This window comes from Brachionichthys hirsutus, unplaced genomic scaffold (assembly GCF_040956055.1).
Source record: "Brachionichthys hirsutus isolate HB-005 unplaced genomic scaffold, CSIRO-AGI_Bhir_v1 contig_681, whole genome shotgun sequence".
Lineage (NCBI taxonomy): Eukaryota > Metazoa > Chordata > Actinopteri > Lophiiformes > Brachionichthyidae > Brachionichthys > Brachionichthys hirsutus.
In genome coordinates this window covers 27,051-41,845 of record NW_027180628.1, presented here as the reverse complement: position 1 = coordinate 41,845, position 14,795 = coordinate 27,051, and the positions used below count along the sequence as shown (strand labels likewise).

Sequence of the window (14,795 nt, the reverse complement as noted above, 5' to 3'; positions counted from 1 at the left end):
AAAACTGGGGATTGTCACCATTTCACTAATTATAGGCCAGTCTCTCTTCTACCTCAATTCTCAAAAATCCAAGAAAAACTATTTTCTTAGATTAGACAAATTCATAGGAAAATATAACTTACTCGCTGATAGTCAACATGGATTTAGATCAGAACATTCAACATCACTTGCTTTAACTGAACTCGCAGAAATGATAACAGATTCAATAGATAAAAAGCAATATGCAGCAGGAATATTCATTGATTTAAAGAAGGCTTTTGACACAATTAACCATGATATATTGATTAAGAAATTGGAGTTATATGGGATCAGAGGTGTGGCTTTGAATTGGGTTAAAAGTTATTTAGAAAATAGAGAGCAATATGTTAAGGTCGGTGACTGTTCTTCAGAAAGACTGACAATTACGTGTGGGGTCCCCCAGGGGTCAGTATTGGGACCAAAACTATTTCTCCTTTACATTAATGACATATGCAACGTATCCAGACTGGTTAAATGTATTTTGTTTGCTGATGACACAAATATTTTTTGTACGGGTGAGAATTTGCAGCAACTCTTGAATGTTATCACTTCGGAATTAAGTAAAATAAAAATATGGTGCGACAAAAATAAATTATAAATAAATTTGAGCAAAACTAAAATTATGTTTTTTGGAGATTATAATATACAGAATCAGGTACAAATTGATGGTGTCAACATTGAAACAGTAAAGGAAACAAAATTTTTGGGAGTAATAATCAACAACAAAATTTGCTGGAAACCTCACATTAAGTATGTTAAATCAAAAATCTCTTGCAGTATTTTAGTCCTTGTCAAAGCTCGGCATGTCTTAGATCATAAAGCTTTATTTATTCTATACAACTCTCTAATCATGCCATATCTACATTATTGTTCGGAGATATGGGGAAACACACATAAAACTGCACTCCAACCAATTTTTATTTTGCAGAAAAGAGCTATACGTATCGTTCATAATGTGGATTATAAAGCACACACTAATGATTTATTCTGGCAATCTCGAAGTCTGAAATTTTTTGATTTAGTACAGCACAAAACAATTCAAGTTTTATATAAGGCAAAACACTATTACCACACAATATACAAAACATGTTCCATGAGAGACACCAGGGATACAATTTCAGAAATATGTCAAATCCAAAGGTCCGTAGAATACGCACAACAAAGAAGGGTTTTTGTATTACTGTCTGTGGAGTAAGACTGTGGAATAGACTGAGTAATGAATTGAAAAATATGTTGAGTTTGACTTTATTTAAAAGAAGGCACAAAGAAATGATTTTGCAAACATACAGGGACAATACCTGACAATATCACTCGTGAGTCCAAACATGGGGTGAATTGCTATCTTTATTAGCAAATAATGTACCGTATTTTCCGGATTATAAGTCGCGGTTTTTTTCATAGTTTGGTCGGGGGTGCGACTTATAAATCGGAGTGACTTGTATATGCTTTTTTTTACAAAATCTGTGAGCGCAGAGACAGTAGCCTACACATTTCTATAACAGGTGTTACAGGGAACTCTGTGACCCGTCAGAATCTGTCGCGGTTTCTGGAGGTTCAGAGTTATCTGTCACACCTGTTATCTAAAAACACAAATTAGAAGGGCTGAATGAAAATGGCGCCGAAAAGAAAGTCATATTCCACGGCTTACAAGCTTCAGATAGTGAAATATGGAGCCGAAAACGGCAATCGAGCAGCAGAAAGAAAGTTTGGAGTGAGCGAAAAACTTGTAAGGGACTGGCGAAAAGCGGAGGTTACGCTTACTGAAATGAAGAAAACAAAGAAAGCTAATCGCGGGCGACAAGCTAGGTGGCCGCAGTTGGAGGAACGAGTTCACGCATGGGTGCTTGAACAACGTGCTGCTGGGAGAGGTTTGTCAACGGTGCAGTTGCGTCTCCACGCCCAGGTGGTTGCCAAGGAGGTGAATATAAACGGCTTTGCGGGAGGACCTTCTTGGTGTTACCGCTTCATGCAACGCAAACGCCTCTCTATCAGAGCAAGGACGACACTGTCCCAAAAACTGCCAGCGGACTTCCAAGCCAAGGTTGACAGTTTCCGCGCGTTCATTGAAAAGCATGTAAGTGACCACAACGTGACACCGGATCATATTATTAACATGGACGAGGTCCCCCTCACTTTTGACATCCCCATGGGCCGAAGTGTTGCAGAGAAAGGGCAAAAAAGTGTGAATATCGTTACAACTGGTCATGAGAGATCACACTTCACAGTGGTGCTGGCGTGTTGTGGAGACGGATCAAAACTGCCACCGATGGTCATTTTCAAACGAAAAACCATGCCAAAAATCCAATCCTCCTCAGTTGAAGTCGCCGTGAACGAGAAAGGGTGGATTGATCTAGAAATGATGAACTTGTGGCTTACAAAGTGCTACAATAAGCGACCGGATGGCTTCTTTAGAGCATGCAAAGCTCTGCTTGTGATGGATAGCATGAGAGCGCACATCACACCACAGTTAAAAAATAAATTAAAAGTTTTCAACTCCATACCTGCCATCATCCCTGGAGGCTTAACCAAAATACTCCAGCCACTTGATATCTCCGTGAATAGGAGCTTTAAGTCAGTTTTGCGTAACCTGTGGGAGCAGTGGATGACGGATGGAGAGCACAGCTTCACGGCAACCGGGCGAATGCGCCATGCAACTTTCCTGGAAGTTATTGAATGGATCGACAAAGCATGGGCTTCAGTGACAACCGCAACCATCCTGTTGGGATTCAGAAAGGCTGGAATAATTGGAACTGCAACTGACGACGAGTCTGATGTAAGCGACGTAGGAGAGGAAGCGGCGTCTTGTCTACCTCATCCGCCTGGCTGGACGCAATGGAAAATTACCTCATCCGCACGATAGGACTGCTGTTAATCCCTACCCGCCTGGTTAGGAACGGAGAAACACAACGTTCCGCGCGATAGGACCGCCGTCCCTACCCGCCTTCTCGAGGAAATATACCGGGTGTCTCACCTTCAGGCAGGTCTGCTCTCTGGTTCTAATCCCGTCAACCCGATCCCCCAGGGACTGGCCCGTGAAGGATTGGCCCCGGAAAAGGGTCTTGCAAATCAGAGTGTGCACGGCTCCAATCAATCCTTCCAAGCCAGCCCACTGGCAGACGGGTGTATTGGATCCGGCTCGAAGGACCACTTAATGTCAGGTTTGTGACACTGTAAAAGAGAGAAAATCAGAACCAAGCCTTAAGACTAAACACCAATGATCATTTACTTGTCTTGCGGTAAGAAACGAGACTAGTATTCTTTCTTTCAGCAAGGGAGAATGGATGCCGCTCATGAGCTGCCTCCTGCGATTCTCAGCGAGCATCTCTCCCCCACCTAGTTTTATTAGCAGATAAGAATGGGTACAGCATGAAACACACACACACATCCCCGAGGCCTCCGATATGAGGCCTCCAACCTTGAACAGAGACAAATAGTGCACAGTCTAGTCAGCATATAACAGTGATACAATCGTACCAGACTCCAAGGATTATATGTGAGCATGTTTATGAACATGATCATGCCAGAAATGATTATACATGGTGTTAAATAGAACCATGATATTACTACTGCTATTGATTAGTGAATTAATGATAAACACATTCGCAGATTTATCTAACAATCGACAAAGCATGGGCTTCAGTGACAACCGTAACCATCCTGTCGAGATTCAGAAAGGCTGGAATAATTGGAACTGCAACTGACGACAAGTCTGATGTAAGCGACGTAGAAGAGGAAGCGGCGTCTTGTCTACCTGCCGAGTTGGGGGAGTTGTTCAAAAGTGACACCGAGGATGAAGATTTCCTTGGATTTCGTGATTCGGAGTAAAACCTGATATTTTGGTAAACTTGTTAGCATGTTCTTTGCGCTATATGTTGTTTGGTGTTGGATTTTATCAAATAAATGTTCCCCAAAAATGCGACTTATCCTCCAGTGCGACCTATATATGTTTTTTTCTTCTTAATTATGCATTTTTCGGCTGGTGCGACCTACAATCCGGAGCGACGTATAATCCAAAAAATACGGTATATTTAAGTTTAGTGTATATGTTTAAGTTTAGAAGGGGTGGGGTTAAATAAGTATTTACTTCTTCCTACTCCCTTTCGCTCACGTAAATTGCATAGTTAGTGCATTATGGTTATTATTTATTGTTTGAGTTATTGTTAATTAATATTACATGTGCTGCGTGTGTGTGTGAATATGTCTTCACATATGTGTGTACAGTATATATATGTATTTATGTTTATGTATATGTGTGCACATGTATTTGGCATTGTTTTATGATTTTTGGTTGTTTACGTGGTCGAAATAAATAAATAAATAAATAAAAATAAAGAAGTATGCGATGAGAAATGTAAAAAAAAAAGAAGAAAATAATTACCAACGATTCATAAAGCACTCCTGAATCCTGAATTTACATGCAAACATACCCACGACCACCAGATGATGTTGAATCGCTCCCGTGTGGCTGAGGATGACAACCACCGTCAGATTAAAGCCGTAGAAACAGTCTTCAACCCTGCAGGTCTCCTGTGAGACGCCATTGTGTCCTGCATACAGAGACGCATTCCAAGCAGCAGGTGATCCACGTGGTCATCGACAGCCCGGCGCTGACAAACGCAGCCTCTCCAGAGGGCAACCTCGTTCCAGCAGAGCCCTGGAAAAAAAGATTAAAAGTCAGAACTGAAATCTGAAGATGCTCATGGCTCCACTTGGTGCCTTCTTAAATCGTATCCTAAACCGTAACGCTTGTGAAATGGCTTTGCTCGCTTGTAAAAGCAGTTCGTGTTTGGGCTGTTAGCTACCCGGTTCAGAAGAGAATGGGCTTCCCAGCCGTTTTATCCTGGACGTAGGAGGTGAAGCGCTTGAGGAACTTGGGATACTCTCTCTTCACCACGGCTCTGAAGAACGGAGCCGGAACCCAGCCTCCTGGGTTTACTGCAAGAAATGAAAGAAGGAATCACGATCCTCCACCCGGCTACTCGAGGCGCGAGCTGGGCCATTCCACCGAGGTCCAACGTGCTCAGGCTGGAGAGGCACTTACTGTTGGCCACAAAGGTGATCTTACAGAGGACGTTGTCCCTGCTGATTTCTTTATCGCCCTCCGGTAGGCTGACCATCGTTTGGCAGATCATAGCAACATTGATTTTGGCACGAATACACCGGTTAGTGGGCTGAAAGTACAAAAAAAAATTACAAATAACTACAAACGTAAAAGGCCACTAAATGCTACCCTCTGTAAAAGCAGGTTGAGAAAGAGCCCAAGTAGCTCCAAAAAAATTAAAGGGTTAGGGTTTCCAGTATGTGAAAGATACAAGAATACCCATGCAGTAAACTTACAGCAGCCTTTTCATGGTCCACGGAGAAGTTGCAGACCAGCCATGTGTCAGGATCGTTTTCGTTTGTGGCCAAGATCTTCCTGATGGCTGACAGATAGAGCACGTCTCTCTGAGAGGCGGGCCAGACTCTCTGAAACGCAATCAGAGGCCGTCAAGATGGAGATAGTTCAGCTCGCGGAAACCGAGTCATTCGACGTGCAGCTCTTTCTTACTTTGTGTGTCTGGTAAACAATTACAGCATTATCAGAAAGGGTTTCCACGACGTTTAAATTCTCAATAGTGCCTGCGTGGGGGTGGGGGGAAGAGTTCAGCCAGATTGTGATTCAGGAACAGTCAAAGCTGTGTGACGGTGATTTCGGGAACGCTACACTCACTCTCCGGGTCCAATCGCACCGCTGTATCCCAGTAGTAGTGGCAGACCTCGTGTCCGGTCACGCCCTTCACAGCATGAGTGGCTTTGAGAGGATCCAGCACAATACCGTTCTCCTCCATCTCTCTCCTGTACACCTGCTCAAAAGTGGCGCACAGTGGTTCCACTGTGTTGTGAATGCTTCCAGCTTTAAGTGACGAACTTTCCCTCCATCAATTATTCCACTCCCCCGTTATTAAAAAGGGGGCGAGATGTCAATATTCACCGCTAAACAATCAAAGGGAGTGAATCGCACGCAGCTTCTTTCCCCATGTACTCGCCTTCATCTCCCCTTCCTCTATCACCAGCTGCCAGTTGGCATCTCCACCCACATCCTGCAGCGAGTATGTCATATGATTCTGCACCATGTCCTCCACCTAATAAAGAGACTGATGTTGATTACCTAGCTTAGTCGAAGACACGCTCTGAAACAGGTCACATTTGGTGCATAGGGATAGATCGTATTTGAGAAGCTCTGCTGTCTTTAAATCCGCAGGTTGCAGCGCCCGTTCTGGTACCTTATAACTGAGGTTCGGTTAATATGACGCACAAACCAAATTTCCCCGCCACAAATTCGAGGAATTCCTACAGAGCAGTAACCAAATACATATTTAACATTTGCTCCTGCTTAGTGTTGCTGAATGCATTGAAAACATAATGCAGTTAAGATTCATGCCGGAAAGAAAAAGGGATGTGAGAGCAGGAAATGAAGTGTTTCCAGTGATGCATTCTATCCTAATCGGAGGTATGTGGAAAACGGTTATATGATTTTAAAAAAAAAATCCTTTTGGTCACTCCAGGAATTTCAGTTATTAGATTTTTTTTTTTTTTAATCTCATACTGCTACAAATAAGATTACACCGAAAGCACAGGAAATTGTCGAAATCCTAGAGTGACTCGTCAGCAGACATTCTCTCACAGGATGTGCGCGTTTCTCTCTGCCTGCAGTGGAAACGTCGAGCCCGTCTGCAGGTGCAGGCGCTTTGCTGTCGACCAAATGCAGTACCTGAGCGCTGAGTCTGTGAACGTCATCCGAAGCACTGACTAGCTCAAGTGATGACGGGGAAGAAGAATGGCTATGAAGCTGTACGGCAAAGAGGAAGAAAGATCGAGTGAGAAATGAGCAAGGCACGCAACAGAAAGCGGTGCGGCTGAAGCAGAAGAGAGCTGCTTCAGCCGCACTGCAGATGCTTCAGATAGCACCGCACAATGCTATCTGAAGCAGAAGAGAGCTGCTTCAGCCGCACTGCAGATGCTTCAGATAGCACCGCACAATGCTATCTGAAGCAGAAGAGAGCTGCTTCAGATAGCATTGTGTTTAAGCATGCTATGTCCAGTGCGTGAGTTATTGCAACAAGCACAATTATGGTTACGTACAAGAAAGTTTTTGCAGCTGCGCGGCTTCATAGGCGGGTCACAATGGGTTTTAATGCGACTTGAGTTTCAGACTGGAACGAGAACCACGTCGAGAACCGCGTCGAGCACCTTGGTGGCGTATCGGTGTTTGCCGACGGTGGAGTAGGCGTCTCCGGGAGAAATGGGAGTTATTCGAGGCATCCTGGCCTTCTCCGTCTGGCACTGCGAGACAAGAGCGGGAGAAAGAAGACGCTAGAGAATAGCAAACATCTCCGGTCGCCATAGCTACGCTTTGAGTTCAGATTTCATGGGCTTCAGAGAAAGGAAGACAATAAAATAAAGATCCTAAATGCACATTCCCATCCCACGATGCACACACCTGCTCCTCCATCTTGTCCTGCCTGTCGAGCGCAGCTCCCACTGCGTCAAAGAACTCGTCTTCATTGATCAGACTGTTGGGACCCTCCTGCGAAACGCAAACGTTGGAATCGTGCGAGAATAGGGCCGTGAAAGTCGCAGAGTCGCGACAAAGTCAATAAGTCGCTCTGATGCGGTTTATCTGGTTTCTAATCGATCTTTTTTCGTCTCCACTTTCATCTTGCCTCATAGTCTGGGCCTCCATAGTGCGACTTCTTCTTCAGCTCATTCACAGCAGACTTGTAAGCATCTTCGACCCTCCTCCTCTCCTCCAGCTCCTTGACAAACACACACACACAACGTTAGTGAAGCCGTATTAAAAATCAAATAACAAAATAATGTCTAGTTCACTGAAAAAAGTCATCCATGTTATTTACAGCCCAAACTCTAGACAACAGCGATGCTTTATGATTGGACGTCTGTTACCGTGACAATGAGCATAAAGGCCTCGAGCCCAGTGTGAGAAAACATGTCCACCCCAGAGATAATACTCATGCCCTTAGATTACAGGTGACAGGGTTAAAAAAAAGTCACAACAGCTGTGCAAAGCCGCCACATCATTCTTTTGTGTGCGCACTCAAACAGGTTTTACAGAGAGTCTCATTTCATGCCCGAGGCGAATAAACACTGCCCTCGAATGAATTAGAGACATCAGCTACATAAATGGAGACCTGAAAAGGGTTTGTCTCATTGTAAGAGCAAATTCTAATAAAGCTCACGATCTAAGCCTGGAATCACTCCAAAGCCGGCACAGATTTCACTCCAGCTTCACTGCCACAAGATACAAGGCAGGAAACCGAATCGTGGCTGAAAGGACACGGCCACATTAAGCCATAATTCACCGGCGAGCTAAACTTCGCGCACAACCAAACGCAAATAGGATTGAGGTAGTTTCCGTGTGCGGCCGAAGTGACGGCACTTCCCTTTAGCAGGTTTTAGGGTTGGGCAGCACACCTTTACAGACGGGAACAAAAAAAAAAAAAAAAAAAGGAACTGGTTTGGCCACATCAGCTGAACTGATCCGAATGCGTGCTCCAGGAGCGCTAAACTGCATACCTCCGCCGCCTCAGATTAAGCAAGGACGGAGTCTTAAGGTAACTCCAATAAAAAAAACAACGCAAAACGGAAAACAATCCGACGGCTCTCGATCGTGGAAACGGATGCGTGCACATCCGCCCTGCTATAAAGAAGATCAAATAAAAAACGATGGACACGCAATCTGCAGACAAGTGGACTTTAAACCCACACAGGGGGGGCTGCCTGGAGTGGTTTGTGCGATAAACCCGTAAAGCACCGAAAGGGCGGGTGAGCGGAGCAGCCGACTGCGTGTTATGACCGAGCCAGAGAGAGAGAGCAGCATTTACCTTTTGCTTTGCTTCCATCTATCTCACTACTATTTGCTGAACCCCCCCCCCGACCCCCCCTTTTTGAACACCGATTCAAGCCAATCACGTCCAGACTGCGCCTGTGGAAAATCTCAGAATAAACACAGGTGGTTATTCCCCCTTCCTTCCCATTTCACCCCTCTGGACGAAACAAAATGGAATGATCTTCTGAGTGCATTGACATCTTTCTCTCTCCCTACATTTAAATGTGGATTGCCCACCTGACAATCCAAAGGATGGACTCACTCGAATAGCCCGCGGTTATTCAACGAGGGATTATGAACAGCTACAGATCTGTTTTACCCACACGATGACAAAATTAGCAGCCAGACGTTGACATTTGTAATGCAAACCTAGAAATAACTGCAGAAATAATACATTTGCATCTGATCCAACAGTACAGAGCCTCCTTCTACTTTTGATGAGACTCATTTTCAGCACTGGGAGGCATGCAGGTGTGGAGTAGCTGCATCAGGGGCGGTTATCCCAACCAGGACACACAAGTTCAAGTCGCCCTGGCATAAAGATGCCATTTAGAATGCGAGTGAACATTGAACAACACCAACGTTGCATGATGCACTGCTGCCCTTTGCCCAACTGGGAGCAGAGTAGGGCTCGCTCATTTAAAGCAACAGCGCCTGTATTAAGCCTACTGAGGTTACTGCAGGTCAAGATGCAGACATAAGCATGAAATACCTGCCAACAGCAAACCATTTAAATATAGTAGCATCAACAAACAAACCCTCCTTCAACAACATATTTTTAAACTTAAAGCCGTACTGAAACTAAACGACAAACTCAGCATCAAATAATTTGGTTCATTTTGCCGTTTTGGGCAGATTATGGCGCGACATGTTGCACGGAATCCCGTGATGGCTGAATTACATGCGTTACGTTGACAACCCTTGTAGCATCGCTAACCTGGATGTCACCGCACCTGCCTGGAGTCCGATGAAAAGGGATACCCCCCCCCCCCCCGCCCAGGATCCCCCTCCCCAGATTCCTCACATTCTTACGGGGGAGGGCTGGGTGTCTGCAAGGGTACATCTGCCACACCCAACCCACTCCCAAAACATCAATCCCAGTCTGTCCTGAAACACGGTCCAACTTGTCCAAGAGGACGACTAAAGAGACAAATGATTATTGTTAATGAACAAACAAACAAAGAAACAAAACGCCCACGTCTTTGCAAGGATTGGCTCGCGGGTCTCCAAACACGCCGTCCTTGTTGGACGTCCTGCGAATAACTTCCTCAATAAGAGAGTCTGGCAGCTAGAAAAGACCAAGAATGATTTTGCAGAGTAAAGATAAATCAGTTCCGCTCACCTTGTGCAATTCTATGGCCTCGATCCACTGAAGTCTGTGTTCGGGATCTTCTGCTCTGAGGTACCAAACGCTATCGTTGACGCTGATGTCAAAACGGCACTCGTCGAACTCATGAGGCTGCAAAGAGAGCGAGGAAGAGTGAAGGCAGAGTGAACGAGTCTGCAGCCGAGCACCGAAACATTCGGTCGCACTTAATTACACAGAGAATCAGCGCAAAAGCAAAAAGCCCAGCTGCAACGCCTCTGGAGGCATCCGTCTGTTCAACACACACGGATTCCATCAGCCAAACGAAAGCATCTGCCGCACAATGAGAAGGAATTTTGATTGGAAACTGATGCTTTTTCTCGGCTGCAAGCGTAACCTTAAACGACCGCAGCGGAGCGGCGCTTTAAGGATGTCTTTGCCTGAACCCGGTTTATCGTAACCGTTCCACCAACGGCTGTGCCGAATATCTGATCCGTTTTATTCCTCCATTCTACCCCACTCAGCTTCAACGACTTACAGCCTGAGGAATCCACACACACGTTTCCTCCATGACGACATTTCGGCACTTCAACTGAAAAGAACGCCGCGCAGCAACGGTTCCGTCACGTTTGCGTTTCCTTCCCGTTTTCCTCCCACACCTGCTCCGTCAGCCGACAGGACCTCATGTTGCTCGTGCTTGATTGGCTTAGCTGACCGACGCTCACGTGCGGCCTTATTCCATGCAAAGCTTAAAAACAACGCGACGCACTCGCAACGATAAACGATATTCATCCTGCACAACTTGTGCAATATCCGTCTTAAATTTCACAAGACGCAACATCCGCAATGGGGATGGAGTGAAAGTCCTCCGAAGGCCCTCCAGTTTCAGAACGCAACGGTCACTGCTATGGGCGTTTGGGCACTAGTTGGTTCCCAACACCGCCTCAGTCCGAATACACCAGAACCAATCTGGGTGGTTCTTGGACATTCGGAAGGAGAACGCTCCAGGCAGAACGATCATTAAGCTACAGGTCTAACAGTCCCACCCGATACCAGTGAGAGACACGCGGGCTTCTCAGTGAATTGCATTAACCAGAAAAACAAATGCATAAACGGATCTGGCCTCCATATGACTTCACTCTGGCGTGTGTGCGTGTGTGTGTGTGTGTGTGTGCAGCTTCAGTGTGGAGCAGACTTTCTGCATTCCTAAGCCCTCATGCCACCGACCTCCTGAGACGGCGCTGGCTTCAGCTGTCTCTGAAGGAGGGAGAGGCAGACGGCAGAGGAATTCCCGCAGGAATATTTACTATGGAAAACGTTGTTGTTGTGGTTTTAATTCAGACTTGCATCATGGAGTCCCAATAACTAATCCCGGTAATATTCTCTGAGAGACGAGTGAATATTTAACCAGCGTGCGGAGTTTTTCGACAGGTCGAGTCCCTTCTGAGGTCAAAGCCTTGATTTAACTTTAGGCAACACGGATTTCATTTAGCTTGAGCAAATAACTGGGAGGACAAGGCACGAGTGTTCTCAGATGTCTGCTGAAGCAAGAATCCCTTTGTACGATAAAAAAACAAACCTTGTGTCCTATCTGTAGCGATAATAGCGTCTATATTACTGGTTAAAGTTTACCTTCCTATCTCTGAGCTGCATGGGTCACCGTTCACATTTTTTTAAACTGGAATTGTGTATGCCATCCGTTTGGATTAGAGTTGAGTTAGTAATAATGCTGAATACTTAATGTATCACTGAATCGCATTTGCATCCGATCCCCCCCCCCCAAAAAAAACAGCGTGACGTTTAAAGATGGCCTCGCTTTGCTTACATCGACCAGGTTCTCCCCGAGAACACACACTTACGATATCGACTTGATCTTCATTTGGTCCCATAATCTTCCCACCAGTCGAGTCCACGCTTAACGTTAATCAATACGCTCGCTCGAGCACGCCATTCGGCGATATTGATTTCTAATACCGACGCCAATACTTACCGTGATGACAGCCTTGCTGAGGCAGAAAGATCCTCTGCAGCCGTATTCACGTTCATCCTCGGACTTGTAGTAGCTCAAAGTGTTGTTTTTCAGCACAACCCATCGGTCCTGCCATCTGTGGATGTAATTTGTCCACTGAAAAGACACCAGAGGTGGAATTCACACAGTTTGCAACATGACATGCATGCAGGGATAAGCGCAACTTCCTCACTCTGATTCCAGATCAGTCAGAGCTTCCCGGACAGACAAATAAAACTGTCACCGCGTTACCTTGCTTAAAACGCCTCCGAGCTCCACATGCTGACCGGACTCGGGGTCCACCTCCTCATCCAAGCCGGACGACGAAATCTTCTCAGACATTTAAACCAAAGCTTCGGTGGAACTGCGTAATGTTACGGGGAGCACAGAGGGACAAGCACAATGACGAAGGGTTACAAGTATTTATTACATAATGACAGATGGGAAGTCACTCTTCACCTTATCCCGTATTGCCTGCCAGTCCCCCCCGAATAGCACCGCACTACAAGGCGGAAGAGACCCGCAACGTCAACACTCCAACTCACTGCAAACTTAAAAGCAACACACCACAAACCCATGCACTAATAAAACCACACGTAAAAATAGGATCGGGTATGGTGGGTATTGGAGTGTCAACGGGATACAAGGGAGGGAAGTGACAAAACAAAAGAAAAGAATGAAACAAAAGAATAAATAAACAAAACATAAAAATAGGTAAGAGAGTTAGTCCGCTCGTACAAACTTACACAATAAACAAAACACAGATGTACGACACGGAGCGGACTAACTCAAAACAAAACTCAAACTAAACTTAATACAAAAAGACAGCAGGCAGCGGCGACATGAACACTGAAATAACCAAAACAAGTACAACATTATTATTTGTTAAAACACATTTAATAAGATATGTCTAAAACTTTAAAAGACCGCATACCTGAGGCGTCGTTCTCCCACGCCCAGTCATTCAACCCTTACGAATCCGAGCTCGAACCACTCCGGTCTTCAACAGACCCTATCAAGTAAAACGCATTTAAAACCTAAAACATGATATATAAAATCAACATATTAAAATATTCACCGGCTTAGCTCATCAGATGCTTCGACCATGCATGTGGGCCCAGCAAACAATCTGGTCACCCGACAGGAAATTGGCATCATCTTGGCCAACAGCCGCTCCCTTTTTAAGGAGAAGCGCCCCAGGAGAGGGCGACACCCTGTGGTGGCCTCCAGCACATTCACCCTGTGGTGTCCCCTGCTACATTCCTCCCCCTCAGCGTGCATCGGCGACCCGACGATGTACTCAATCATCAAGTTATTCAAGGCATGATCTGCACCGACTGAGGCAGCCGATGCGGATTTGAATGCTGCCCAGCCGTTCTCCTCTCCGACCTCCTAGGCCCAGAAACTAAAGATGCATCAGTTTCTCCCATGGGTTCTTGGTCTGAAAGAACCTGATCAGACACATTTCCAGCATTACAGTTTCCGCTCTCTGATCCAGGGAGGGATTTGAGTTCATCCTGGTCTATGACAACGTTGGTTGGGTTACCATCAAAGGGAGGATTCTCGTCAGAGGGAGGATTCTCTATCCCCCCGGCTCCAGTCTCCTCCACCCCTCTACTTTCAGGCACACTCCTCATCTCAGCCCTATGTATCTGTCGCAGAGGACCGTCCTGACCTGCAGGTGCTATAGAATACACTACTCCTCGAGCCGGAGGTGGATGGACTATTTGATATGGAGCTGGGTCCCAAAAGTCCTGAATCTTATTCCGACCCCTAACAGCATGATTTCGTGTGTATACTAGATCTCCCTGCTCAAATTCCGGTGCCACAGGTACATCCTGATTCCTTGAGTCCCTCTGAGCCACTTTGTCATCCATCCTTCGTTGTACCATCTCATAGGCTGCCGCTAGAGATTTTTGGTGTTCTTCTACCCACTCTTCCATAGGAAGGTCCTCCTCCTGGTTGTTTCCAACAAGAGAGTCAATGGGCAGTTGTGGCTCCCGCCCAAACATTAAAAAATATGGTGTCCTGCCAGTAGTTTGGTGTACAGCGGTGTTGTACGCAAATGTCACTTGTGCAAGATGGCGAGGCCACCTGCGTTTCCGTTCAGGTGGCAGGGTACGCAATAAATCATGCAAAGTGCGATTGAAACGCTCACACTGGCCATTCCCCTGGGGGTGGTATGGTGTAGTGCGGCTTCTCGATTTTATATAACCTGCAGAGCTGCTGAACCAAACTACTCTCAAAATTTCTTCCTTGGTCCGAATGAATGCGACCCGGGACACCAAAAACCTGAAACCAATTTTTTACCAATGCCTCTGCAACTGTACTAGCCCGCTGGTCTTTAGTAGGGACAGTTTGCGTGTACTTAGAGAAAACGTCAGTCATTACAAGGACATTTTCCCTGCCATCAGTGGAGAGCTCTAAAACTGTAAAATCTATTGCCAGAATCTCATGAGGCCGTGACGCCTTGACTGTGCCCATGTACGTTTTGACTTTTGGCTGCACAGCTTTCGACAACACGCATCTTTCACAGGTTTTACACCACTTCTCTATATCAGAGTACATATTTGGCC

The 14,795-nt window shown here is 45.7% G+C and overlaps 1 protein-coding gene across 1 annotated transcript; it reads right to left on the bottom strand.

Moving 5' to 3' along the window:
• Positions 1 to 3,295: 3,295 nt before the first annotated feature.
• Positions 3,296 to 12,561, bottom strand: LOC137916225 (ceramide transfer protein-like). The gene is made up of 15 exons (XM_068759305.1): positions 12,472 to 12,561; positions 12,202 to 12,336; positions 10,248 to 10,364; positions 10,104 to 10,193; positions 7,722 to 7,814; positions 7,499 to 7,585; positions 7,249 to 7,341; positions 6,770 to 6,847; positions 6,045 to 6,140; positions 5,729 to 5,861; positions 5,567 to 5,637; positions 5,356 to 5,484; positions 5,060 to 5,189; positions 4,821 to 4,953; positions 3,296 to 4,672 (listed from the first exon to the last, which is right to left on the bottom strand). Exons 1-14 carry the CDS (start codon positions 12,559 to 12,561, stop codon positions 4,826 to 4,828), a joined length of 1,470 nt encoding a protein of 489 aa, XP_068615406.1. The 3' UTR covers positions 3,296 to 4,672; positions 4,821 to 4,825.
• Between the last annotated feature and the right edge of the window lie 2,234 nt (positions 12,562 to 14,795).